At 40.2% G+C, this 27,829-nt stretch overlaps 1 protein-coding gene across 1 annotated transcript; it reads right to left on the bottom strand.

Annotated features, from left to right (window-relative positions):
* Positions 1–235: 235 nt before the first annotated feature.
* gnas (GNAS complex locus) lies at positions 236–27,645 on the bottom strand. Its single transcript, XM_083920328.1, has 12 exons — positions 25,996–27,645; positions 21,664–21,736; positions 15,853–15,907; positions 15,625–15,744; positions 10,729–10,826; positions 6,646–6,700; positions 6,074–6,147; positions 5,850–5,908; positions 5,633–5,753; positions 4,778–4,908; positions 3,919–3,986; positions 236–2,539 (listed from the first exon to the last, which is right to left on the bottom strand). Exons 1-12 carry the CDS (start codon positions 26,132–26,134, stop codon positions 2,393–2,395), a joined length of 1,140 nt encoding a protein of 379 aa, XP_083776454.1. The 5' UTR covers positions 26,135–27,645; the 3' UTR covers positions 236–2,392.
* Between the last annotated feature and the right edge of the window lie 184 nt (positions 27,646–27,829).

Here is a 27,829-nt window from a genome sequence, read left to right as displayed (position 1 = left end):
CTAATACTGTACATGCTGCCTCAGCTGTGCAAGGCTCGGAAGGAGGACACCCCCTCTCATCAGAAAATAAACTGAAATTGATTTCTTTTTCTCTTTTTTTGGCCTTTTTTTTAAAGCAAAAGAATAAGATTTGTGTAGAACAAGCAATGTTTTGCATCTGTCATCTCCACTTTAACCCTTTAAAATGTCCTTTGCAGATGTCAACAAAAGAAAACAAAAGAAACCTGAACACAACTTCAGTTGAAAGGATTTAAGTTATAGCAATACGCACACTATCAAGTGTACAATTTGTCAAGGTTCATTTGATTCTAATAAAATACTTTTTTTTTTTAAAACCCATATACATTTCATATATTTATCTTTTTGGGGTATATGGATTCAAAAATAGACATTTAAATCATAAAGAGAATGGGAGGATAAGGGAGAGAAATAAAACTACAAAAGCTACGAATGGTTGTCCTCCGTCCCAGAGGAGAGAAAGAGAGGACAGAGGAGAGAGAGGGAGGGATGGGGAGGGATGGGGAGAGAGAGAGAGAGAGAGAGAAAGAGAAAGAGAGAAAGAGGTGGCAAAGAGGCTTGGAGTTAGGAGGGGATTGGCCAAGCTATACAGCGCAGTATGACACCCACTTTAGCTCATTACACACGTACAGTCGTGATCAAGGCACAGGGATCTTCTAAAAGTAAATTTTTTCAATAAAGTTGTACAAAATAATACATTTTACAGTCTGTACAAGAATAATAGTTCAGCAGTAATGTAACATACAAAGGAGCAAGAGGTCGGGGCGGGAGGAGAACAGGAGAGGAATGGCAGGGAGGTGAGAGCGGACTGTTAGACCACATGAGTAAAAAAAAGGAAAAAAAAGTGTCCCGTTCGTTGTCTTCTTTTTTTATATTCCAGGATTATTATATTTTATTTTATTTTAAAACAAAAGAGCAGGGAAGGTTGTGTAGAGGAGGAAGGGGGAGTGAAGGTGAAGATGAGGGAGGAAGGGAGGGGAGAAATGTCAGGATGGACAGTGATGGAGAATAAAATGATCAGAGGAGAAAAGGACGGGGGATGACAGAGACAGAGAGTAAAGATAAAGAAAGAGCGCGCACAGGGCACAATGGCACAAAAGTCTACACAGTAAAACAGGGTCAATCATGACAAGATGAGAGTTCTCTTTAACTTATATGGTACTGGACTGTAGGAGGATGCTTTTGGCCCTCCGTTAGTTAAGTTCCATAAGAGTTGGCTTTTTTTTTTTGTTTCTTTTTGTTTTAAACTCAATGTGTCCTCCTCACGTTTCGCTCCACTACCAACAAGGCAAAGTCAGGCGGCAAAACAGTTCTGTGGAGAAATCGAGGGACTGTCGTCGTCATCTCTGTCAAACGTGTCTAGACTCCAGCAGAGGAATTCACATCGGAGTCGGCTCTGTCCTTTGTTAGTGAACTCCTGCACCCCCCCCACGACGGCCCCGGCTGATCGAAACACATCCGCTGGTACGTTTCAGTCTGTGGTAACGCTGCTCCTTGGGGCTCGGCTGCGCACAGTCACTCCGTTTAATCTCAAAGCACTGTGACGGAAAGAAAATCAGCCGACAGCTTAACCGGCCCGCCACTCAGTCGGCAGATCAGTACGTTTCCAGATCCAACCCTGGTTGTGCAGTCCGGTAAAAAGCAGGTGTGATACGTTTCTGTGTGCAAGCAGATCCTGTGGTTGGATTTATGGATGTCTGTAAGTGATGGGAAGGATTCGTATACACAGTTTGAGTTAAGTCCTGAGCACAGTGCTTTTTTTTTTTTTTTTGTTAAGATACAGTGTTCAGATGATCTGTTGTGTTTATTCTCTATTTGCAGTAATTCAACAGTTACCTCTTTTCCCAGTTGCACTGAAGTTTTAGCTCGCTCAGTTTTCATACCTGACCCCAACAAGAGGGAAATCTTACCATCTCAACTGCGGCTCTAACCCTCCGCACTGCAGAAAATACAGTCCAGACTGGGCCACTCTGGGTTTCTAAAAAGGTGAGGGTAACATGTATGGGCACGATATATGATGTCAAGAGTTGTGGAGCTGGGAGTATGGCTGAAGGTGGAGATCAGAGTCCAGAGAATTTATATTTTAGCCCCTAAAACCCTTCCATCAAAACAGCTCCGTCTACTGCAGCTGGGGGGGTTGCATCAGGGGAAGTTCTGGGTTCAGGGTATGTGTGTGTGTGTGTGTGTGTGTGTGTGTGAATTTGTGTATGTGTGTGTGTGTGTGAATTTGTGTTTGTGTGTGTGAGTGTGCATTTTTGCCCCCGATCCTTCAAAAGAGCTCACACACTTCTGTGGAAGAGGGGAGTTCAGAGACTCAGGGTTCAGGGTTTTTCATAGTCCGATGTGTTTTTGGCTGAACACTTTTCTTCTCCCATCACAACAGCTCGTACTGCCGCAGGTGCATCCGCTGGATGATGTCTCGACAGTCGTTGAAGACACGCCGGATGTTTTCTGTGTCGACGGCACAGGTGAAGTGGGGGTAGCAGTAGTGCCTCCCGTCTCCACTTGCTGTGCTGATCCTCTGTATATGGGGAGAGGAAAAACTTAGTAACTAATTCATTTATTACAACTTACCCAGTTGCTGAGTGACTATTGAGTCTCCAATTTTTATTTTAAACAGAGAGCCAATGCAAAGCAAACACATACGGTGAGCAAACGCATGCCACATTTAACCAACAAAATGATTCAATTTGTTTTAATTTCAAACACTCCCATGAGATGGACATTTTCCAACCCTTTCATTTTTAAAAACATGTCACAAATATATAGCTTTATTTAAGAAAAAAAAAAGAATGGTAACAACAGCTGGGAAACTATAGTTTTGAGTAAATACTACTCAAACAGGAGTACATAGTGCATTTGTCAGGGACTATTTTCATATGTGGATTGATACACATCTGGTGCTCCAGGGAGTATTTACAGCAGCAAGTACAGTATGTGGGATAAATAGAAGATTTGGGACATCAATGGAGGTGTATGGCAGAGAGAAACAAGCTATTATCAGAGAATACTTATTAATGGGATCAGTTAATTGTTGGTTTTGGTCAGGGCTGTATACAGGCAATCAAACTGCAAGATGTTTTAATGGGGTTAGGTGGGACGTTCACATAATACAGTAACCAAGCCAAGTTAGCCCCTCAAACTAATTTATGCAAAGACGGATTGGAAATGTGCAACATTTCTTTCGCAGACACCATTTGCCGATATCAGATAAAATGCCAGAGAATGCCGGCGTTGTGTGTGAAATCACACCCGCGGCGTTCCTTCATTGTGGTACTGTTGCGTAAACTGTGTGAAGTTCCTCGGAATCACCCTGGGTCTGCAGCTGCCTATACATCCGCCTGTATCGCAGCTACTTCTGGGGTCCAAAATGTCCCCAGAAGTAGCTGCACACGGACTGACAAAAAAACCAAACACTACTGCTAGGGGTGAGGGATATATTGGAGTTAAAATATTTTTTATATGGAATACGTTTTATACATTTATAAGCCATTTTTATTTAAGGAACATTTTTTTTTGATATTATTATGTATTGTTATCTAAAAGCCAGTAGTTTATTGTTGTGTCACTTTCATGTACATGTTGATATTATTTAGCTAGTTATTAAAAGTGCCTCTGTGACATTTCGCACACATTGATTGGACTTGGAACTGACCTTGTTGTTATATAATTTCTTGACAGATCGCCATTCAGCTAGAAATTATCGAGATATCAGTTATGGTCCATATCGCCCAGCTCTTTCTACGACTCAACTCCAGAGTGATGGTTTGAATCTCCAACTTTCAGGGGCCGACCGTAGTTTTGGTCTTATCGTGGGATTTGTTAACAATGAGAAAATTATAGACTTTAAAGTTTGTCTATTACAAAGCACAAAAACAAACCTGTCTCTATTGCACTTACCAGGAATTCATCTCTTATGAAGTACTTAGCCCTTGTAACACGTGGATCTTCTCCAGGCTCTGGTGTCGCTGGAAGAGGAGAGAGAGGCCAATGAAACCACATTTCTTATGACAAGCAAACTTCCAGGTGGGGACTATTCAAACATGAAGGGATCCTACAACAATCAGGATGGAAACTGGCTTTTTTGGAAATTTATTAGCAGTCAAGTATACATTATGATGTGTGTAATTACGTTTTTAAAAAGTAATTCTTTACATCACTGTGATCAAGTGCGTGCTAACATAAGGACCTCATAGGTGTGTATCAAGCATGACCTCTTGTGGTCAAAAATGCTAAATGAGCTGTTCCTCAGAGATCTAGTGTTTTGAAGGAATAGCAAGTCAAGAGTTTGCACAGCTGTTTTAATGATTGGAGAAAAAACAAAACAATAGAGTAGAAATATCACTGAATGTCATGGTGCATCACCGTAGAAGCACAGGGATGTTTCTGCATGCTCAGCAAATTTTTCTAGTTACAAGCAAGGGATTGTTAAAAACAGAGATATTTGGGACATCTTGGTGTTTTTCTTATCTTGGTATAAGAGGTAACTGTCTATTGTTTTTAGAGATGGAACTCTTTGGATCAGTTCAGGGAGCCTGGTCACCGCAACAATAATCAGACTACTTCCTGAAATATAGAGGCCGTTTTCAAAAGAGATATCTACAGGTTGAAAAGGCCAGCTGTATTTGTAAAGCTGCGAATATGGATAGTGTTTCTAAGAATTAATGGCGAACTACAATCACACTTTCCTATCTATTGGAATGGCTGAATGAGGTCAAAAGTGTCTGGAAGTGGATACAACTGTGGTTCAACTGCTCACCGTCGTCAGGTGTGGTGTAGCGAGCGAATTCCGGAAAGTATTCCTCGATTTTGGACTTCCCTGCCAGCACCTTCTCTGCTAGCAGGTCTTGTTTATTTAGGAACAAGATGACAGAAATGGTCCGCAGCCACCTGAAGAGAACACAACACCATGAATCAACATCACATACTGAACCATCAAACTGTGTGTGAAGAGAGACATGAGGAAAAAAAACAGGTTCAGCAGGTGGCATTCAAAGTGTAGATACTTCAGAGAAAATACTAATTCTTGTACCAATTGTCTGCATGGATCCCCAATTGCTCAATGACTAGTTATATTTCCTTAAAAGTCTAAACTGCTCAGGAAATTTCCATGACTGAAACCTGCAACATAAAGGATGAAATACCTTTTGACTGTCTGGGTTCTCTACTAGTGCAAATACGATTGGACTGAGGCATTAAACTCGGTGACCATCGTGTCTGCTGTGATGTGTCACGCCGCTTAAGATCCTGGCAATTTTCCCCCGTTCCACAGCTTTTATTTACTTACAAGCCACTGGAACTTGTAAATAAAGTACTGTACATGATCTACCCGTGATTGGTGTTATGCTGTGTTTGTTGCTAGGGAACTCCCGCACTTGGTTATGCAATCATTCTAGAGAAAAAGCAGGCCGCTTTACACAGTTTCCTAGCCTTGACACTGGGCTTAATCGATTACCATTATTTGACTGTTTTAATCTACAGATAGTGTTCTTGTCTTTGTGAAACTGGACATCTGTTTAAACAACACATTTTTAGAAAGGTACTTTCCCCACTTCACTTCTACAGAATGACAGAAAACATCATGCAGACAGATCCAGCATCTGTCTCTCTTCACCTGTTGTTCCAGATGTTCTTGAAGAGGTTGAGGGCTTCCTGTAAACGGTTGGTCTGATTGTCTTCTCTGATCACCATGTTGTAACTGCTACTGGCCACCACGAAGATGATGGCCGTTACATCTGAGGACGAAAGAGGGACAGAGATAAATTGCAGTGAAAAGAGAAAAAGATTTGACCCGAGTGAAGTGAGAGGAAGCAGAAATAAACACAAGTTACCGTTAAAGCACTGAATCCACTTCCGGCGTTCGTCTCTTTGACCGCCAACATCAAACATACTGTGTAAATAAATCACAGAGACACAGGTGAAATACTGCCATCATGTGGAGAAACTGTGCATCTTACATAGTCTTTGGTGGATATCCTGAGTCACTGTACATGTGTAATACTGAAACTGTGAGTAAGTACTGTAATAAATTGTAATATTTTATGTTTTTACTCACTGGAAATTAACTTTGTCCACTTGGAATCTTGTCTCAAAGATTCCTGAAGTCAGAACTCTGCACCGCAGCAAATCCTGGTAAATTATAATAAAATAAATTGAAACAAAAAGGTTTCTAAGACCATAGAGATAACCTACATGATTCTGAATGATTGCACTGCAAATCTGGAGCAAGCTTTACACTATTTATTCTGTGTCCTGGACGTATTTTTTTTAGATCAGGGTGGAAAACTTGGAGAAACTGGGACATTATAGATGTTTTTATTTTCTGCCCCCATTTCAAGGCTTACACAGGGCAACTTGGGTAAAAAGACAACATATGATTTATCTTTAAATGGTTTGGAAAATGATGTGTGTGTGAAATGAACAACATAAAGAAGCTATGCTGCTCTACTCTAGGTAAAAAAATTAAGAGGCTAACAGCCTATTTTTTTACTCTTAAACATGGGTGTGTTCTATTAAATTTAAGTAAGGGTTATTAGCAATGCCGAACAGTAAAAAATACCTCTGTGGGAGAAGAAGACGTACACCCTCTCGCATAATGAAGAGCAGGTAATATTAACATTCACTCACCTGATCTGTTGGAGTGTAGTCACTCTGCTTCACAATGTCGATCTTGTCTAGAAAGCTGAAGAGAGAGAGAAGAGTAAGAGTAAGAACACTATTATAGAGATAATATTACTGATCAGACTATGGTTTCATTGTAGAAAATTTGAACAGGTGTGCTCAGGCACCACAATCAGTATCAAACAACTGAAAGAACAGTTTACATACACGACAGAGCACTTGTCTGCAGCGAGTATCGTCTATTGGACAGCCCGTTCCAACATCTAAAAAGTGTCACGTGTGTTTGAACGAAACGCTCGCTCATACACCTCAGCTGGGGTATCATATTAAGTACAGTATTTGATTTCTACATGTTACAGGAAAGACAACATGATAATGTGACTGGAACATCTCCATTGACTGGACTTGAGCTACTTTCATTTTTATCCCATTGTTAAATCCTGTCTGGGTCTGGTGTCCATCTGAGTATGTATTGCATTGGGCTGTGTGTCCTTTTCCCTCTATTTGTATTTTATCTATATATTTGCTGCGTCTTCTTATTTTTTTATATTCTTTTATTTTACTTATTAGCGACTACGGATGCAAATTAGCAGCTTTGCTATAATCCGGCATGTTTACAGAGATATGTAAATAGCTATGTTCATTAATGAGCACTGTCCCTATCTTAAAAATAAAGCATTATTAGTATTATTATTATGAGTCCAGTCAGTCACTGAATGATGTGTATTGCTCATCAGGGAACCTTCAAGGCATTCAAATGCCACAGAAAAATACTAAAGTATTCATCCAATGTCAAAATGCATCAGCACAAGTGCCAGAAGGACAGAAACATATCTACCACCAGTGATCAGGGTGCAAAAAAGCCCAGACTTGTGTAACTTTTTTCCCTTTAAGTACTGGTCATGTGCAAGAAGAAATTCACCTCTCATACACAGGCAAACTCAGAGAGCTTCAAATGTGTACCTTTAAAGCTGTTTTTTTCTACTGACAAAACTGTTGTATTGGTATGAAGCTATTTGTTATGAAGTGGAGAAGGCAGGACACCTGCAGCATCTGTCATGATCTCAAATAATCTTCCCATTCAAACGTTTACTGAACAGACAGATCGGCCGATCTATGGATGTAAAATGCAACCGATCACAAATCTACCATGATGGTGGATTGCTGCAGTGTGATTTCATCGGTGCACAGTGGTCATCAGAGATAAAAGTTGAAAATAGTTAAAACCCTAGACCTGACTGAAACATTCAAGTGTTATCATCTCTGAATCATTTTAGTAACAATTTTGTCCGGTAAAAGACGGCCTCATAAGCTCTATTACCCACTTTACCTTTTAATGTCCTAAAAACATCAGACTGGTCAAAACAACCTTACTGTGTGCAACGCACTGCCATCTCATCATGTGAAAATATAATTTCAGTTTTATCATTTTTGAGTCTTGAAGACTAATCTGTTTCATTAAGCTATGGACCTTCTACTACGTTGCTCCGTGCTGGTTAGATAGTTAGTCTGACATGTTAGCTTTCATCATACACTTAAACACTAAATCACTTTAGCATCATGGGTCAACTACTGCAAAAGGAAATGAGCAGTGAACTTCTCATCTCACAACAGCAAGCAGATCTAAGGAAATGTGTGTATTTCTGAGATACAAAGGAGACGCTAGAGGAAAGAAAAAATACCTTAAGTGCACGGAAAAAAGAGAGATGAGAGTGCACGTGAGGGACTGAACGTAAAAGCGGGGAAGACACAGAAGAAGAGAGGAGGACAGAGAATAAAAGCGTAGTGGCGTCTGTCTGACATTACAGAGCACATTTCAAAAATAGCTTCCCAGCGCCCTGGCCTCCAGCACGGTTACCATGGAGACCCAACCACAGGCGCTATTAATAGTCTATCAGCTCCCAATCTAGTGCGGCTGGACTGGCTCCAGAAAGAAGACAGACAGACAGATTGAGGAAAGAAAGAGAGGAGAAAAAGAGAGCGGGATGAGAGTGTGTTTTTATGCTGGATGTGCGAGCGAGGGGAGGGAGGGAACAAACGACTGGACTGCACCAACTCAACTACCTGAGAGAGAAATAGAGTGGGGAGAGCTCCTTCTCATGTAAACTTTCACAAACACCAAACCAACGTAAAGTGCTAAATTCAATGCGCATAAGATTCAACAAGAGTGACTAACAAGTAAAAATCAGGTCAGGCTACAGGCTCGTCGTCCCCCAGCTGAGCAGCGATGGTATCCTCCGCACACATCCCCCCTTCTCCTCCTCTAAACATCCTCTGATCTGCAGATGACTCAGCCTCGGCCATGTTTGCTCCCAAACACTGCAAACTGCTGCCGTTACATGGAAACTACTCCACTATCCTTTTTCTCTTCTCTTATCATTTGGAAAAAACGAACTACCTACTAACACTCAACTCTGAGCTGTGAAAAACACATTTAAGATGCCCCTCTCGCAATCTTTAAACAAATACATATCATATATCATATACATATGACAATGAAAAGGTTACATTTTGGAGATTATACAGGGTGAAACATTCTTAGGGAAAAAGTGAGGCAGAGGTAAAACAAACGTCTTGAAGACAGTTGGCAGTGTAGGGCAAAGATAATCAAATAATAAATATGTGCAGTTGAAAGTATGACATCATTTTAGTACAAATGATTTACAAATGTTAGAGGTCACTGCCAGTGACTCCTGTGTTGCCTCAATAGCTTAATGAACAGGCAAAAAAAAAAAGAGAATAGCTCTACTGACTTGGAATAAAATATATGTTGGACAAGCTACAGTGTCGCTAATGTTGGTGCCATCTGTCTGTCACCTTATACAGAAAGAAAATACAAAGAAGAACTTCTAAAGGAATCAATTTTTACTGCCAGAGTATAATAACATTATAATAACACTTGCTCGGTACACAGACTCAAGTCAAATCTCTGAAGTTACCTAATGGGCACAAAGCTTGGGGCGGTGTCCTACAGCTGCCACTAGATGTTACTGAAGAGCCCAGATCCCTTAGCTTTGCGTTATTATTGCACATGAACTGTGTACTAAGAATCTACCGTATCTTGTAAGGTACGCAACACATTACTATAAAGCTGTCTTATGTTTGTGGTATTCCATTCAATCTGTATAATGACTTCTCCTTTTCATTAAGCTGTAAAAGCAATAAACTAGTAACATCTATAACAAATAACAAATAACACAGACATTGTAAAATCTGCGTTCCGGCAGTGTTTTATACTGTAGGTACACCACCGCACCTGAAATTAAATCAATCCGTCTGATTGATATTTCACATCATACAATCGCGTCACAGTTATTAATCAGAGCAACACGATGCAATGTTGGGAAAGAAGAAAACCTGTGTTTGTTCAAGTTGTGAAACGTAGAGACAAACAGCCAGTCCGTCATAAATAGGTGCTGATGTGTTAGACACCAGAACTATGTTTGTTTGATAATCACCGCGTAGAGCTTCCCTCACCTCAACTGACCAATTCCCTAAGGGAAACCCTGTGGAGGGTATAATCCAAAACATTGCAATCACCCTGAAATGCACAATATTATGGATGTAAGGATACAATGATGTTGACATGTGACAGCCAGATGAGCCTCGTGAATGGAAAACCCAGCCTGTGTGTCCTTATATGACAGGAAGTCTATCATGTTCAGATCAAATAACAGGGGAAGGGATAAGGATGGTGTAACGTTAATGCTATAACAGACAAAAGGCTCCTGTTTGAATAATTTAAAGTTAAAGAGTTAAAGAGTTATTTCCCATGACAAAAATAAAAGTATATATAACAAAGTCAATAATTGGGCTATAAGTGTTTAAGTCTCTACACTGTGCAAATGAAACAGGGGTAGCTGCTCTATTGCAAGTACTCTCACGCCACACAACCCCCTAAATGTCCCGGGTCTACAAAATATTAGAGGAATGATTCTTTGATGCATTGCGATTCTCTCTTGAAAGATTATGTCTCGATGCAGAGAAGTCAATGATCAGAAATTTAAACTTTAAACTGAACAGGTGCACCTAATAACTCAGTTTAGTGATCGTGTCACCGTGTGGCTGGACTGGCTGATGATTACTTACTATTGTGCACAGTCGATTAGCTGGTACTCGTTGGATCTCTCGTAGCACGCCCTGACCCCCTCATCCTGCCACAGTGTCTTTGCATGGTCGTAAAACTCCTGAGGAGGAAAACAGAAATACATGAATGACAGGATGCAAAAAGGTCTTTCTTGCTTCCCAACAGAATAACTGGAGTGACGTACTGATGTTTGTGTGTGTTAATCAAGCTGGCAACTGATGCAGTGGTCAAAAACATCACCTACAAGCAGGAGACGTTCTGTTTTATTTACTGTGCATCGTATATGAGAGCTAGAAGAAAGAAAGGAGGACAGAGTTGTGCGTCGTCCATGATGTGTGTCTGAGGGCACCCAGCGTTTTTGTTGACACCACATGCAGTGCACGCTGTGCCTAAGCGATGCCTGTGTACATGTCTGTAAAGGTAAATAGTGGTGGAGGGAAAGAGAGGCACCTCAATAATACGCAGGCACTATAGACAGACTCATCTGCATGCGGGGAAAGAGCATGGATTAACCACTTCACTTCTTCCTGCATTCTTTGCACTGCCTGGACAACATTTGTCCTCTGTACATTTCATTTCAAGGATGTTGTAAAGTAAACAAAAACTTCTAGTATGTGCCACATCGCAACACCACCCTATAAATGCAATAAAGAGACAGATGGGGCCCAAACCCCTCCGAAATAAAAGGGAGTTCTTGTATGTACACTTGTATTTATATTCAGAGTTTTAAGGACGGGGTATTCTTTGAAAATGTTCAATAATGGTGCCAATACAACACCCGAGTTTGGGTTTTTTCTATATTCATGCAGACAGTGTTTGTGTGTTTTTTTTTCTGATGAATATGTTTAGTGAATTTATGGAGGAGCTGAAGGAGTAATTTCATATAAATTAACTTTATTAATACCCAAACTTAGTATGGAGACTTTCACTTTTCAATAATACGTCACCTCAAACCTCACAACAAGTCAAAACTGTGACAATGTGTGAAAATACATGAACCATTTGTAATTTGCATCGATGGACAGCAATAAAAAAAAGCTGATTATTTGTCCGGTGGGTTTTACATAAAGTATAAATATATAGTATAAAATACAACGTATAATAACGCAGTGGTTTAACTGGTGCTTGTGGAGGCATTCGCTGCTCAGTGTACATTAACCCAAAGAAATAATCACATCATTCATTCATAATCTGACATTGGGAACAGAGTTTTAATAATGCATTAAACGTTTAGGTCACTTATCAAGCAAAAATGGCAGAACATTTGCTAGTTTCTCAAATATGAGGATTGGCTATTTATCTTTGATGTTGCATTTTATGGTTGTAGATCAGTAGATTATTAGATAATCACGGGTTCAGGCAAATGTTAGGTACATGGACTTAAAGATGAAGAAACAGATAAAGTATCGGCCACCTAGAGTGACTCAGCAGTGTGTTTTATGTGTGGGACTGTTTAAATGAATTAACAGGAACCTTGTGGTTGATGTAGCCATGAACTGTCCTAATTCAGGTCAAACACAGGCTACTTCCTTGTTCCAGAGTGGGAATACAACACACACCAACACACGCCTGGTTTAAATGCTGTCCCTTTGTCTCCCATGCAGATCGAGAAGCAGAATACACTTTGGTTATAAAACAGGATTTATAACTTGGAAACTATGCTGTGCTCGTCATAAACAAGTCAACCAACCAAACAAGTAGAGCCAAACAGCAACCGTGAATAAATAATTGCTTCCCAACTTCTCAGCGTGAGTGGAATTCAGGAGGGTGAGTCGGTGGCTTAAAGAGGAAAACTCACAGATTTGATTCTTGTAACAGCTGATGTGTGTTAATGAAGCGTTGATGAGTAAGATATTCGTTTGCTGCCTGCTCACTTATGACAGGGTCACTCAAGATAAGAGCATTATTGCCACCACGTGAATAAATAAATGAATAAATGTGCTGCCCTCTGATCTTCTATTTCGATTTCCTTCTGTTTATCTGATCTAATCCACGTTACATCTGTTCTTTCTTCCTTTTACCTCTTTTGCTTTGTGATCGAGCATAAAATCTCACGTCCTTATAGACAAACCATTTCATTATCGATTAATCTTCTCGTTAGTTTCTCGAATCATCGACTCTTCGCAGAGTCTGAAAAAATGCCACAATCTGAGGTGACATCTTCAAAGGTTTTGTGTAACTGCCCCACATCAGCATTTAGTCAAATTCCCTACCTCACGTTTTTGGTTCCTACGTGTTTTAATAGCGTTCCTAAGGGCCGAACTAATGGCGAACCTGATTTCCTGTACAACGCATAAAAGATACACCGCTAAGAGAAGTTAATATTAAGTAAACAAGCTCATAAAGAAAGAAAGAAGGAGCAGTGGACGAGGTACGTTGTTTACTTATTTAAATGGAATAAAATTGTGCTGCATTGTTATATGCTTGGTGCGCGCTTTTCATGCAATTTGTATGTGTAAAATGTGCATGCTAAGTGAAGTGTTGTGATTGTACAAGTTAAACTTGAAGCTGTGGGCTGTGTGAGATGTGTGTATATTGTGTAGTGTAATGTGCGATCTGTTGCATTGCTGGAAAGACTTAAATGTAAATACACGTACATACATTTTATAAACTGCACTTTTAGGTCATTTATTTTATTTAAAAATAAAAAACCCGTATCTAACCACGACCTCGGGCCTCGTGTACTACTTGGGAGCTATATTTTGTTTTTGATTATGTGGGTTTTTTTGCTGAAAAAGTCTTAAACAAGGGACCACTTATCACAATAGTTACCAAATAATTCTGTGATAATTCACTAATTAATGGACTTATCATTGCAGTTCTACATCCTTGTTGGCCTCAGTTGCTTCTAAATACATAGAATTAAAGGGGAACAGACGAAGTGTTTTCAGTGGTCATTTGACTTGTTCAAGAGAAAATGACGATTGTAGTTAGTTGTTATGGTCACAACACATGCCAGTGGAGTTAAGTGTGTCACGCTATCATTTAATGAGTAGAATCTGACAGCTTATCAATAGAAATTTGGAGCAATTAAATAAAAAAATACTCAATCTCTGTCTAGCAACAGACACAAATGACGCCTCTCTAGGCTTCGTAGTATTTCACTGCTTGTTTGTTGAAAAACCTAACCTCCGTGAGTCTGCAAATAAACGTCAGTTCATTGCAATGGTACAAATTAAAATGGCTGCCAGTTGGACCATCCTTCTACATTGATTTGAATGGGAATGTCTAACTTCCAGCTAACCTTAAGTGTATTTAATTGCAATGTCAACGACCTGTTAGTGAGAGAAATCTTGTCAGCTGCATCATCACTTAGATGTATGAAAAATCCTTTCATTGTGCAGTTTTCCATGACAGCAAACTCATCATGTGTTTACAAACAGAGCACTCTTTTATAATCAGTCATGGCATTTATTCACTCTTCCTCTCTTGATGTAATGCTTTCCCTCCTTGCTTCCTCTCCCTCTATTACAGTCTCCCTTTCTTCTCTCCCCAGTAACTGTTACATTACAGCAACAAATCTCAAACGTGGTGACCGAAAAACCTAAATCCTCAGATATGAGACATATGTGACTATTTATTTATTATTGTATTAATTTATTAAATAAAATATAATAAAAAAAGATATAGCAATATCCTAGATTGTTGTTTTTCTTAAAGCCATATCATCATTAGGGGACTTTCAATACCACAAAACCCTATTAGGTAGGACAGCTGACCCTGTTTGTTGAAAGCTGTTTTATATGAGTGTTTGGAAAGAAACAGGAGGCACTTTTGCTGCCTGATGTCCCTCCGTATCCACAATCTTACATTAAACACAAGAATTTGTGCATATTCGAACATTACGCCAATTAATGCGTTCATTAAAATACTCATCTTCCCATAATACATGTAACAACAGGGTTTGTTTTTTCAGACTTTTGAATATGTGTTAACATCAGTTTAAAAATCAAAATGATCAAGACGTAGGAAATGTAGTTCAAGCTCAAATTGAAGTGTTCTTTTGAAACAAACAAACAAACAAACAGATGTTATGAAATCAATACTGCTCAGCTGCAGGTTCTCAAGTCGCTAGTTTCCCAAATGTGCAAATGTATCCACACTTCAATCTGCATTCAAACATGATATTAGATTTTTTTTTAAGTTAAAACAATCATGTCAATGTCATCATTGTCGGAAAGTTGACTTTCATACTGAAATGAGAAGTAGAGCTTTGATTCTGAACCCGATTAGGCCCGATTCGTCCCGCCGGCATGAGGTTTCTCAAAATTTACTTGGACTTCAATCCGGTCAGGTTTGTGCAAATTCCCAGGGTATCTTTTCAATTTACATGCAACACACTGTACATTGGTAAAAGACAGACAGACTCCTGACACATCTCTTCATGTCTACATACGTATACCGAGTAGCAGGGTGTTAAAAAGAAATAAATTCCCAGTATTACAGCTTCTATGAACACGTGAGACTTAGTGAACTGAAAAGTGAATTAAGCCTGGTCCCGCAGGTGGCCGTGGATAAACCGCAAGACTCGTAGACTCCGAGGTTCAGTCTCTGGGCTCGGACAATTAGTAATATCCCGCTGAGAACACTAAACTCACACAGGCGTTAACCATCAGGTCATTAGTAAACCTCAGTGTTTGCTACATGTGTCAAGGGATTATCACCTGGGATGTTGGGACTATTACCTACTATCATCTACTGAAACACACGCACAGCTGAGGATGCCTGCACCTGTTGCTAATGTATCATATTGAGCTTTACTTTAACCAACTTGCCCACTTTTGGGGGGAAACAAAAAAAAGGATGCACCTGAAATGTCCATTAAAATCTTCTAATTCTAAATTCTTCTAAGTGTGTGTGTGTGTGTGTGCGTGTGTGTGTGATATTGCACTACTCACAGATGGAAACTCAAAGTCCTTCTGGTTGACAAGGTTGAGGACGTATTCAATCCGGTACTGGTTCTGTGGGCACGCCAACTGCACCGGTGGTGCCAGGGTGCTCATAGCTGTTACTATGGTCTATCACAAACACATAAACCAGAAGAAAAGTGTGGATGACAGGAAAACAGAAGATGGACAGGATTTTTTAATCAAGTATATCGAACTATTTTGGTGTTGGACACTTACCTCGATAGCCTCTTTAATATTATTCTTGATGTCCTGAATTTTCTGCTTCTTCTCTCTGAAACATACAAAGATTCAGTGACAATCATGTTAAAATTATTGATGTACAACAGTAACACACTGTTGTACAGATAGACCTACGACCCACGTTGGTTCCAGATTAGGGCTGAACAATTAATCGGATTTTAACAAAATCACAAAATATGTCCAAAACACAGGAGGCTCAATATTTGTTAAAGGCAAAATATGTGTTAAAATACCAAGCTGACGTAAGTACTGTGGTGCTGTAGAGATGTCCCGGCATAAAAATCCCATTCAACAGACTTAAGAAAAAGTCTTTGCAACAGATCCTCTCAAAAAAATAAAAAAATAGAAAAAAAAAATCCTGCACGGAGAAATCCAGGAGAGTCACTAACAGCCGGACGTGGCTAACACTGATTAGCTCTGAGCATTACAAGGCATTAAAATGCCTTTTTTAACCACTAATACTGCTCAAAATAACACCAAACCTCAGCAGTAGCAAGATAAGAGTCCTTACACATAAAATGAAGCATCAGTAGCTCCTTTCTTTTGGACTGCATTTGGTAATTGACTTAAATGAACTATACTACGAGAGAGTTGGTAAGTCTTTCAAAACACTCTTTTAATAAACTCAGGGTTCACTAGCTACATTGTTGGGGCTTTGTTTCACATGCAGGGATACCTATCATGCTACTACAGAGGTTTGGTGTTATTTTGAACAGTATAAGTGGTTAAAAATGCCTTCACTGCACTGCCCCGAGCTAATCAGTGTTAGCCACGTCCGGCTGTTAGCGACTCTCATGGATTTCTCCGTTAATAGTTGTTACACGAAAACAACTGTCTCGTGGCTTATTTGATGTAAGTGCAGAAAAAGACCATGGGATGATTTTGCGCTGGAATTACACTTTCATTTATCAATTGTATATGCTTAGTCACTATGCCGGACTTTTCATGTAAAGTGTTCACATTACAAAACTAACTCCAAAAATCACAACAAATATTAGAATTAGTTAAAACTGTTTGTGAAAATAGTTATCTAAATGCAGTTAGTAATACAAATAGTTTAAAATATAGACATAATGGTATAAATCTAAACATTTCTGATACAGGAAATGTCTGTCACAATTGTAATATGAAAACAGGGCACACTACAAACTGTCCAAGCAGTAACATTCAGCACAGAAAACCAGCCATCATAGAATGCATGCTCTTCGTTTGAACACAAAGTTTAGTTAACAAGTATTTGTTTTAGTGAAGCTAAAAAAAAGAACAGGGAAGAAGTTCCATGTTACCCTGACATGGTACACTACAGTGATCTGCAGTGAGTTTGTTTTTGATCTGGGAAGTGTAAACAGACCTTCATTGGCACGCGTGGTAGAGAAATTATGTCTGTCTGCTGTGAAAGATAGCTGTTTGTACAAGACATTTGGACTCTCTGTGACAGAAATGTTTCTATTGAAAAGGCAACCAGGGAGCCGGTTAGCATATCTTTCACCTTGAGCCTGCCAGGACAACAGTGCATTGTGTTTACAATAGTTCTATGTCAGTGACAAAGGGCGAGATGGGCCTCTTTGTTCTGCTTTTATTTTTGCACAAGGGACTCCGCTGCACTCGACCAAATTGATACTAATATTTATACATTTCTTTATACCAGTGCAATTTAAGCTCTAAAGTTCGGCTCCTCCAATTCGCTACCAAAACAGGTCAAATCTATTAGGAGGTCCTTGCTCTAACAGTCCAGATTAGGGCTGCATGTTTTTTTACAGCTATAAAATGACGGTGGTTTCTAACACATTCACAAATGCACTCGTATTTAGCAGGTGACAAACTGCCCACAAGGAGGAGCTGTTTTGTCAAAGTCAGACTTGTTCCAAGGATAGCATTTGATGTTAACCTGACTTTTGCCAGATAAATTTCGTTCCGCCTTGCTTCACTCATACATCTGGGATCGCTCCAGAGGAAAGGGATTTTAGGAGGCTGGACCTTATCAAAAAAACCCGACATATGATTGGATAAACCACTTGTCCGTCATCTTTATTGACGTGCTACTTCAACCACTCACACCGAAACCAACCCGTAACGCTGATGAGAGTGACGCCAACAAAAGCCTCAGAGCCGTTCTCTGGTGTTCTTTGAAAAAAGAAATATTTGCTAGATTGGACAACATGGATGAAATAGCAGCATCGATGTTGACGCCTGCTTCCTTGATGTGAGCGGCCATTGTTGTCTGAATCACGACAGCCGCTTCTCCGCTACGTCACATCTATAAATCAACAGTCGGGTTAATTTTCTGTAGCAGACGTGTCAATATCGTCACCTACAGTCAAGGACAGTAGAGACTAAAGTAGCACACTCTTCATCAAGCTTAGAACAAAGATTGCTAACGTAGTTTTGATCAGCTAGTACGTAAGATTTAGGGGGATCTATTGGCAGTAATGGAATATAGTATTTATAATTATGTTTTCTTTAGTGTACATTAATTTTACGAAAACAAACTATCTTTGTGTTTCCGTTCATGTTTCCCTTCATAACTACATAGGGAGCATCTCCTCTTCCACCGAGTCTGCCATGTTGCATCCACATGTTTCTACAGTAGCCCAGAATGGACAAAGCAAATACCCGAAGACCAACAAAGGTTCTGCTGCACGGTGGGAAAGGGAGGCGTGAGCAGAGGGTAAACTACATATTTCTATTCAGTACAATAATCAGTATTCAGCATACTTATTTTTACACTTGTTCATCACATTAAATTAGATGTTATTGTCCTATAAGTAACCAACATGTTTTGAGGCAGCTTTCTACAGGACGACAAACGAAAGGAAAACTAACTTGACTAATAGATCGACAGAAGTATAATCACTATTTTTATAATCTGCTAATCCTCAAGTCATTTTTCATGCAAAAATGTCAGAAATGCTGTTTCCAGTCTCTCAAATATGGAGTTTCAAGCACTTAAAAATCCAAGCACTTTTCAAACCTTGAAAACACCACAATGAATTCAAGGATTTCCAGCACCTGTACAAACCCTGTAGTTTACATCCATGTCTGCCTAATGAAAGGCATTAAGTGCATTTTTTTGGTGAAACGTAGCTGCTTTACACACATCCTTCACCCTGCGGCAGAGAAGATCTATATAATCACGGCCATACCTGCCGCTGGCGTGGAGGCATAAAAATTATTAATAAATTATGTTTTCTTCTTCCAACAATTATTAGAAAACTGTTCCTTTGACAGGAAAGGAATGACTCCGACAAACAATTTACAATACGTTTGTTCAACAAAACTGGGTTTGGAACTTTGTACAGAAAAGCTTGAATTAAACGTTAGTGAGTTGGTACATTCCCTCTAAAATAATTTTATTTACTGGACCAAAATATATACATACATATTTTTTATGATGCTCATTGATAAATGGTAACGGAGCCTGAAAAGCCTGTGAGGTCTGAGAACCATAACAACAAGAAAGAAAGGGTGAAAAGAGGGGTTAAGACCGAGTTATTGGGTTAGGAGGGAAATTGAGAAGGCCTTGTTTACATTTTCAACCTGATAGTCATTAAAAAAAAAAAATCACATAGTCGTGTGTGTGTGTGTGTGTGTGTGTGTGTGTGTGTGTGTGTGTGTGTGAGTGCGTTTTCTCCAATTGTGAGAGCAGGACTGCGTGCCTGTGTGTTGTTAGAGAGAGAGGATGAAGACATGACACAACATGCTTCAGTGAGGATGTCTGCGATGCAAAAAGACAGAGGCTGTAATGTGTCATGATATAGATTCATCTCCAAAATCTTATGATAAATAATCCATATTATGTTAACTGTATTACAGCGCGCAGAATAAGAAGAGCCGCCAAAAACAAAGACATTATGCAAACCCAATGTCCCATGAACGCACCAATAATGGCAACTTTGGCCACTGCTGGTTGATTTGGGCTGTAACTGAGGACTAGCGTATGAATTTATTATATTTTCAGTTAACTAATCAATCATTTAGTCTAACGAGAAAGAAATTGTGCGATTCACAAGATGCAAGAGGAAAATAAAATGAAAGGCAAGACAATTTACAACAATATGAAAATTAGAACATCTGAGAAGCTGGAACCAGCAAACATTAAAAGAAAAGGCAAATATGAAAATAAGCTTGAACTCTAAAGCAATCAATATTTTTATATTAATAATGGATTAAATGGCTACTTGTATGTGACAAACCCACAGAGAATCATCATCTGGCTCCGTAGTTCCCCTCCATTGAGCATTTAGCATCTTTTAGCTCATTGTTTTGGTTTTATGGCAACAAAGTTTTCTTTTCTAATTTAATTGGATCCAACTTTGTTAATCCACAAAGGCTATTTGATTTTGTAAAGTAAAAAACAGACAGAGACATATGTATAGACAGACAATAACAAGCAAACATGTTTTGATTCAGTCTCACTGTTCTCATCATATCGGTGTAGGAACTTTTTCTGTGAAAAAAAAAAGTCCTACAAAACGAGCACTTAACAGCTCCAGTGATGACGCTGGCAGTTACATGCCTTGTTTAAGGAGAGCTCAGTCACAGTTGAGAAGAATAGAGAGAGCTGAGTCAGTCACTCATTCATTCATTTTTTCAAAATAAGGACGGCAACTGGAACCAGCACTTTTCCGGTCACAAGCCAATTACTCTGACCTTTAGGCGACCACACTCAATCAATTTACGCAAAATCTTTTTATTGCAGGTGTTATTGAACTCTTTAAGTCCTACATCAGTAAATGCATGTCCTGCCTCTGGGTCCAGGTTTATTAAAACATATTACTATGCTTGTCATGTGGAGACCTACAAGAATCTGGCCTGCAAGACTTTGGGGTTTAGCAGATCTCTAAAATCAAAGATAATTCAATGTTACACACTTAAAAGATAACATCTGAGCGCATGTTCAGATGAAAAGAGTCAGACACATACATATGGAGCAACATATATGGAAGTTCACTACACATAAGGAAACAAAGGAGCCATAGATGGCTTGGTACACAACAACATCAACCAGATAATCCAAGCAATGCCACAGATCTAACTTGAAGTGATGATGCTGTATGTGTGTCAAGTTATTGAAGACACCCATCTACACACACGCACACGTCTCAGTGTTGTGGAGTCACGCGCTGGGTCATACGCTGTTGTCTGCCTTAGGTGCTGATTTTCCAGTCTAACCTTGCAAAGATGCTTCCATCCCCCTCACAACCACCAGACCAATACACGCCAAGTCACTGACTGACACACTCGCATGGACACACACACTGACAAACGGATTATACCACGCTGATGGAGCTGGTTTGTAATTTGGTCATAAACTACTGAGTCTCTTGCCGTTCATTGAATTTGTCTGATGATATTAACGTTGGGCTTTACCGACAGAAGTTCCCAGATCTCGTGTCTCTCTAGTTAGACATTTTCATCACCCTTGTTCCAACTGATTTGGATATTTGCATTCTCACATAGAGCCATGCTGAGTGGAAGATGTCTAGAAAATTTTAGGTTTGCGGTACATGTGAGAGAGGGGTTTATGCTTGTCTGTGGACAGATATTGTCACCACAACAGCGTCACAAATGTGGAAGATAAAGTCATGTATTTTAGGTATGTAATGGATATCAAAAAGAAGGCTGACTTCCACATGAGCGTGGTCCGAGCAGGGGTGTCTGAAGGAGGGGAGTAGGAAGTAGGTCCCATCCCAAGATGGTCTCTAGTTTAATATTACAACCGACTTTGGATACATGCTCATGTTCAGCCACTGTAGGTAGTTATACCTTTACTCATATCCTACTTACTCTGCATTGAAGCCGTTAACATGGAGGATCCTCATCTGTTTCACTATGGTGCTCTTTCCTGACTCTCCAGCTCCTGAAGGAGAGACAGTGAGAGAGAGAGAGAGAGAGAGAGAGAGAGAGAGAGAGAGAGAGAGAGAGAGAGAGAGAAAGAGAGAGAGACAGAGAGAGAGAGACAGAGAGAGAGAGAAAGAGAGAGAGAGAAAGAGAGAGACAGAGAGAGAGAGAGAGAGAGAGAGAGAGAGAGAGAGAGAGAGAGAGAGAGAGAGAGAGAGAGAGAGAGAGAGAGAGAGAGAGAGAAGACAAGCAAATATTAGGAATCTGTTGACATGTGAAACAAGACCACACATATACACACACAGTGTTGGGATATAGACCATACACATTAGTCTTAAATGTCACTTAACAGTATGGTTACAGTAGTTCCATTTCCCATATTTCGAGACAAGCACTGTACCACAAGAAAAGGTTTTTGAAAGTCCATAAGTTGTTTGGGCTGTGACTCTGCCCTACCAGGAAACTTTCAATGAACAAACAGCAAATTTCATACGACTGTGACGTTATTTGTGAAAACTGGGAGTCGAGGCAAGGACAGTGCTGCATGGTCATGGCTGAAATAATAAACTGGATTATTCCGCTAGATACTGTGATCACAATCACAAGATTACATTTTTAGACCCGATGATGACTGCCTTTAGACTTTTCCAGGAAAAGCATGTTAAAACATTTCCCTTCAAAAGCAGGTGTTAAATAATTTTTGTCCCATGAGGAAAAGATGACCATCACTCCTGTCTGTAGTATTTGGCTGTCAACAAACTGTATACATTTTTGTAGAGAGATGCTGCTAAAAGGCATTAAGAGAAACTAGTTCAGCATTGCTAAAGTTAGCTGTATGCTGCAGGTCCGTGGATGGCCTGTGTGTATCTGTTAGAATGAAACTCACGTCTCTTGCTCTGTAATGCCACGCCTGCAGTATGTTCAACTGCATGAAGGGCGAGCAGCTTAATGCTCAACAAGTCGCAGCCCTCCCTCGTGGCCTGATACCTTTCCTGTTAAGACCTAAACCATTTTTTGATTCAGCAGTCTCTTAACAGTTTCTCATAACTTTATTTGAATCAAATACATTTAATGACTTGAGCAAGGATCCAAATGTACTTTGTACACTTTAGCCTAAAATTTAAAAAATAAAGTGGTATGTGAAGCCAAAATATATATCTTAACAAGTCATTTAAAAGGAGCTGTACTCAACATTCGGAACATTAATACAGCAGCAAACAAATATTACAATGTAAAGATATAGTGAAGTAATGGCGTCCTGAACAAAGACTGAAGACACTCCCTTTGTGTGTTTGTGCGTGTGTCTTGTAATCTGAGTTTCTCTGTTGTTTGTTTTGATAGCCGGTCCGGCCACACGAGCACACTACTGCATATGGCCGTGGAAAAACGTATAAAATGGTAAAAACCGTATTTCTAGTACAGCTCTTTTAAGAAAATAGTCTTTTTTTTTTTTTTAACCAGTGGAGACAATAAGACTTGTTTGATTTCAATACATTAACATACTCTTTATTATTACTTTGCATGATTATAAACTTTTTCAATACCTGATTTAATTTCAATCTTTCATTCTTTAGGTATATAACATCTGTCCAGGGACTACAGATAGAAAATGGTCTTTCGTCTAACTCTGGTGCATTTACAGCAGTGTGTAATAATATTGTACAGTGTCCCAGTCAAGCAAACTAATAAATAAAATAGGACATTTCTCTAATTTACAGTGCAGTATGGTAAAATTATAATACATAGACTGAGTCTGAATTCAAGACAATGTTGGCCATGTTTAGCTAAATCTATAAACGGCTTTATCATGGGACTAAAGGGCATTTGGATCAACATACTGCCCTGTATGTTCCACACAGGCGAGCTAGAGCCGCTGATGAGTTTTTGGAGACGTTTGGAGTAGTTATGTACTGAACCTTTTTATCCAAACAACTCTGTGAAAACAGGTGATTATAGCTGAGAATAGTCCCAATATTAAGATTTTTATACAGAATACAGAGACGTAGGCGTGACATCTCAGAAAGGGGACTTTATTCTTGGCCAAGTTGGAGCTCTGCGAGGGAGAAAAATGTGACAACACCTGTGACTACAGCTGTGCTGTTTGGTAAAGGCAGAGGCCTGGACATTTGATGCATTTCTAAATAACACTCATCTAATGACAATCCGAATATAAAGTGGTTTGACTCAGACTGACTGACAGATTGAAACAGTCTTTTTTTTTAGTAGGTGTTATAGCTAGCATTTCCATCCATGAGACACATTTGTGTCAGGAACATTATCAGACAAGCCACAGAAAAGTCTGGGACGTGGGCCTTTTGGTGGCTTTGCAAGCTACAGCGCATACCATTAACTCAAAACATCATGCTCTCAAATCCGACTGATAGCCTCCTGTCACGATGTTAGCTTTCTCTCTCATTTTCCCTGTCTTATCCCACACTAGCCTACAAGATGAAACAGAAAACATCCTGAAAAAAAACTGCATGAGATAGTAAAGCAGCATGGCTGCTGGATGCTCTAGTCCGCTCTGAAAGATCTATAACCTTAATGACAAAATTCCCTGATAACATCAATGGTAAAAATCTGTCTGAACCTGAAACATGGAAATACGCGTAGTATCAACTTACCACAATTCAAATGCTTGCAATGATTTTACCAACGAGCTCACCTCCATTTGGATTGTCATGCGACTGTGTAGCCAATGAAAAGTTTAAATGAATCTGGTTTCAGATTAGGTTACACATAAAAAGATTAACAAACTGTCGGGTTAAAAAATGGAGAATAGAACGATTTTGTTGAAGGTGATCACATCGACAGTAGAGAGGATCTAGTCTGTAAAAAGGGAAACAATCTTTGCTAACACGAGCCACAAACCCATTCACACTTTAATTAGGCAATCTATTTAATCCAATGACACAATTATACTGAGCAACATAATCCAATGATCAACAACTTCAGCCTGGTGGACAGACACGCTAAATTTTCCTCTGCAAATAGATAGCCAACATTGAACAATTGACCATGTTTAGGTTCATGATTGCCACAGTCACTGCTGGATTCTATGTGGTAACAATATGGATTATACTACTTTGGATATATCTTTTCCCAACATAGATACAAACCAAAAACACGGCCTAGCCTACATATTTTCATCTGCACCAGGTCTGAATTGAGAGTGACTCTTTCATGCTTCATTTGGCCTTGTTCACTTTTCAAACAAATCATCCCAAATATGCAGAATTACAAATAACAACCTGCGGGTCCACAGGTCTGTAACAAGTCAAACGAGTAGATGATAAAAATGAAAGGCAACCAACTTTACGGCAGACATCTTTGTTTTGGTTTACATGTGGGTCCTGTCCTTCTGCTTTCCTAAAGTCACTACAACTTCCTCCCCAATATAAATACAGGCGTGTCGTACAATATGCACCCTCACTGGCACCTCTGTAATCAAATATTATGATTTTGACAAAGAACACCGCCGCTTCTTAGAAGTGCTAAACCTGTGAATGAGCATACAAGGAGGGTACAGAAGAGAGCATGGTGGGGAAAGTTAGACACTCTTATTTGACTATTATGTAATGAGACCCAGCCCACCTCCAGTACACTCTCTGACACACACACAAACACACAGACACACACACACACGCACGCACACGTTGAGTTTTACACAGGTTCACATCTACATTAGGTAGCCTAGGTCTCGGTGTGCTTTTTCTTACAGTCACAATATCTTGTGACATTGTTTCGACTCACACCCACAAACTGGAATGTAAAGCAAAACTAGTGTTAGTTTAACTTTTCCGGTCTATATGCATAATTAAGTTTAGAAGGAATACTGCAGAGCATGCAATGTAGCCCAAAACTAATACAGCTGGGGAAAAAAACATGCAAAAATGAACTATAAATGACAATAGACCCAGTTTTTATATATTTGAATTGGTGTTTCTGACCACTGACAGCAGATTACCCCTTATACATTTACCCCTACATCACTGTATACTATCAAACCAACCTATTGATTCTGCTACAGCATGTTTTGGTGTTGGTAGAGGTAGAATGTCAATTTTCCTGCTGAAAACCTAGCACAGTGCTGCATTTTTAGCCTTATGCAATGGCAAAGTCACACTGTTGACAATGTTTCCCAAAACAACATCCCAGAAGGTTATGCAGGGAGGAAACAGAGCCTCAACTGTGTAGACTGAGTACTTGCCTGTAAAGCAGCAAGCATAGAAAACAAAAACAAAAAGATATATATATAATACAAAAAGTCAAACTCACCTAAAAGTAGTAGTCTGTGTGTTGCTCTGTAAATCTGTTTGTCTTTTTGGAGCTGCTTCTCTATCTTTTTGTTTGCTTCTCTTTGTGCCTTCTCCTCATTTCTCTGGTCTTCGGTCTTACTGTTGCCCAAACAACCCATCTTCCCGCAAGAAAAAAGAAAAAAGGGGTCCAGGGGAGGAGGAGGAGGAGGAGGTGGTGGAAGAAGAAGTGGAGGTGGAGGGGGGTATGTAGAAAGGAAAATAAATAAACTAAATTAGTAAACGTCCCTTGGCCTGCTCCAAAAAAAACTGTCTCTGGTGCAGCCCCGTACAAATTATGTGTCCATAACGCGTATTTTGCTGTCAGAGAAAGGGCAGGATACTGTTGCTGACGACAGCGAGGCCGCCTTCTCAGTTTGCTGAATCCTGCTCGGGCTTTTCCTCCTTCAACATGCAGTATACTTTTTGTTTTGTTTCCCCCTCTCTCTTCCTCCGTCAACTGTGTAACGTTTAACAATTGTAATCCACAACAACGTCTGTTAAGACGGCAAAAAACGGGGTTTCACCTCAAGCGGAGGCAGAATAAACAACCTAATTTGCATCTCCAAAAAAAGCCCGGGTCTTGCGTCTCACTGCTGCCCGTGACAAGGAGCCGAACTCGGCGTGTCCGAAAACCTCGCCCGTGCTGTGGCGCGGCTCGTTTCCACGTCTCCTTTCATGAGAAACATTTCCAAAGGTGGACACTTATGCTCTATTATCTATTTCTCTGTCTCCCCGAAGGCTGTCTTCGTCAGGGGGCCCAGCAGGACAGTTGCAAGGGAAATAATATTTACCCCCAAACGAGCTACATGTGTGATATTCTCACTGCTTCCGTCGTCATCCGGCTCCTTTTCATGCGCTGCATCAAATCAACCCAAAACAGCTTCAAACTCACTGCGGTTGTCTTTTCGGCTGGATCCCCCACCACCCCCAACTCCGAAACGATCCAAATACCCCCCGATTTGTCCTCCTTATTTTGGTGATGGCTGTTCCTTGCTGTGTTTTCTCCTCCAAAGGGCCTTCTCTCTCTCTCACTCTCTCTCTTTCTCTCTCACTCTCACTCCCTCTCTCTCTCCCTGCCCCTCGCTTTTGTTGCTGAAATGTGTTATCAGCCCCTCACATCACCACCGAGCCTCCAAAACTGCGCACCGATAGCCTACTTTTCTTTTTCTTTTTTTTTGTTTAATTCCCAGCTCGGCTCCGAAAAAACAAAACCCTTCGAGAAAAAATAATTTTCAAAAAAAAGGAAAAACGTGACCCAAGATGTGAAAATCCTTAGAAATGTATCCACGTTTGTTGCAGGTGAAAAAGCAAAACCCCCGCTGTCAGGCTCAGTTTGTGTAGCCTACACACGGCCTATATGTATGCACACATACACTCCCATACAAATACATTATTCCTCTTGAATCCGAGGTGGGTAAATAGGCTACAGGCTTCAGAATGCATGTGCATTTACATTCACAAAAAATAGGACGCGGGGTTGTAGCAGCAGCACATTCCCACCGCGAAGGCCGCTCCCCTCCCGGCCGCTGGTCGTGGAAGGTGAAAGACAGGAATAACCAATTCTTGGAGGTTATTATTTTCTCCCTTTCTCTCTCTCTCCGAGAATAGTAGCCTACATTGAGGAGATAGACAGCGCTGAAGAGAGACGGGGTGGGGCCACACGGCGCTCATTGAACCCTGGGAAGGAAGCACCGAGAGAGGAGGAGAGGAGAGGCCGCTTCGCCTCGTCACGTGGCCCGGGCACGGAGCAGCGTCAGCGGCGCGGCTCTTCGGGGGAAACGGCGCCCTCTTCAAAGAAAACGACCGCTCACGGT

Source organism: Echiichthys vipera (assembly GCF_963691815.1).
Source record: "Echiichthys vipera genome assembly, chromosome: 9".
Taxonomy (NCBI): domain Eukaryota; kingdom Metazoa; phylum Chordata; class Actinopteri; order Perciformes; family Trachinidae; genus Echiichthys; species Echiichthys vipera.
The sequence above is the reverse complement of the archived record's forward strand: the minus strand, read 5'-3'. Positions and strand labels throughout refer to the sequence as shown.

Excerpts from the sequence above, each read along its gene's own strand:
- gnas (XM_083920328.1), bottom strand. The coding sequence starts at position 26,134 with ATGGGTTGTTTGGGCAACAGTAAGACCGAAGACCAGAGAAATGAGGAG. Across the intron at positions 21,737-25,995 it reads ACACAGACTACTACTTTTAG|GAGCTGGAGAGTCAGGAAAG; the intron begins GTGAGTTTGACT and ends TCTCTCCTTCAG. Across the intron at positions 10,827-15,624 it reads AGGACTTTGAGTTTCCATCT|GAGTTTTACGACCATGCAAA; the intron begins GTGAGTAGTGCA and ends TTTCCTCCTCAG.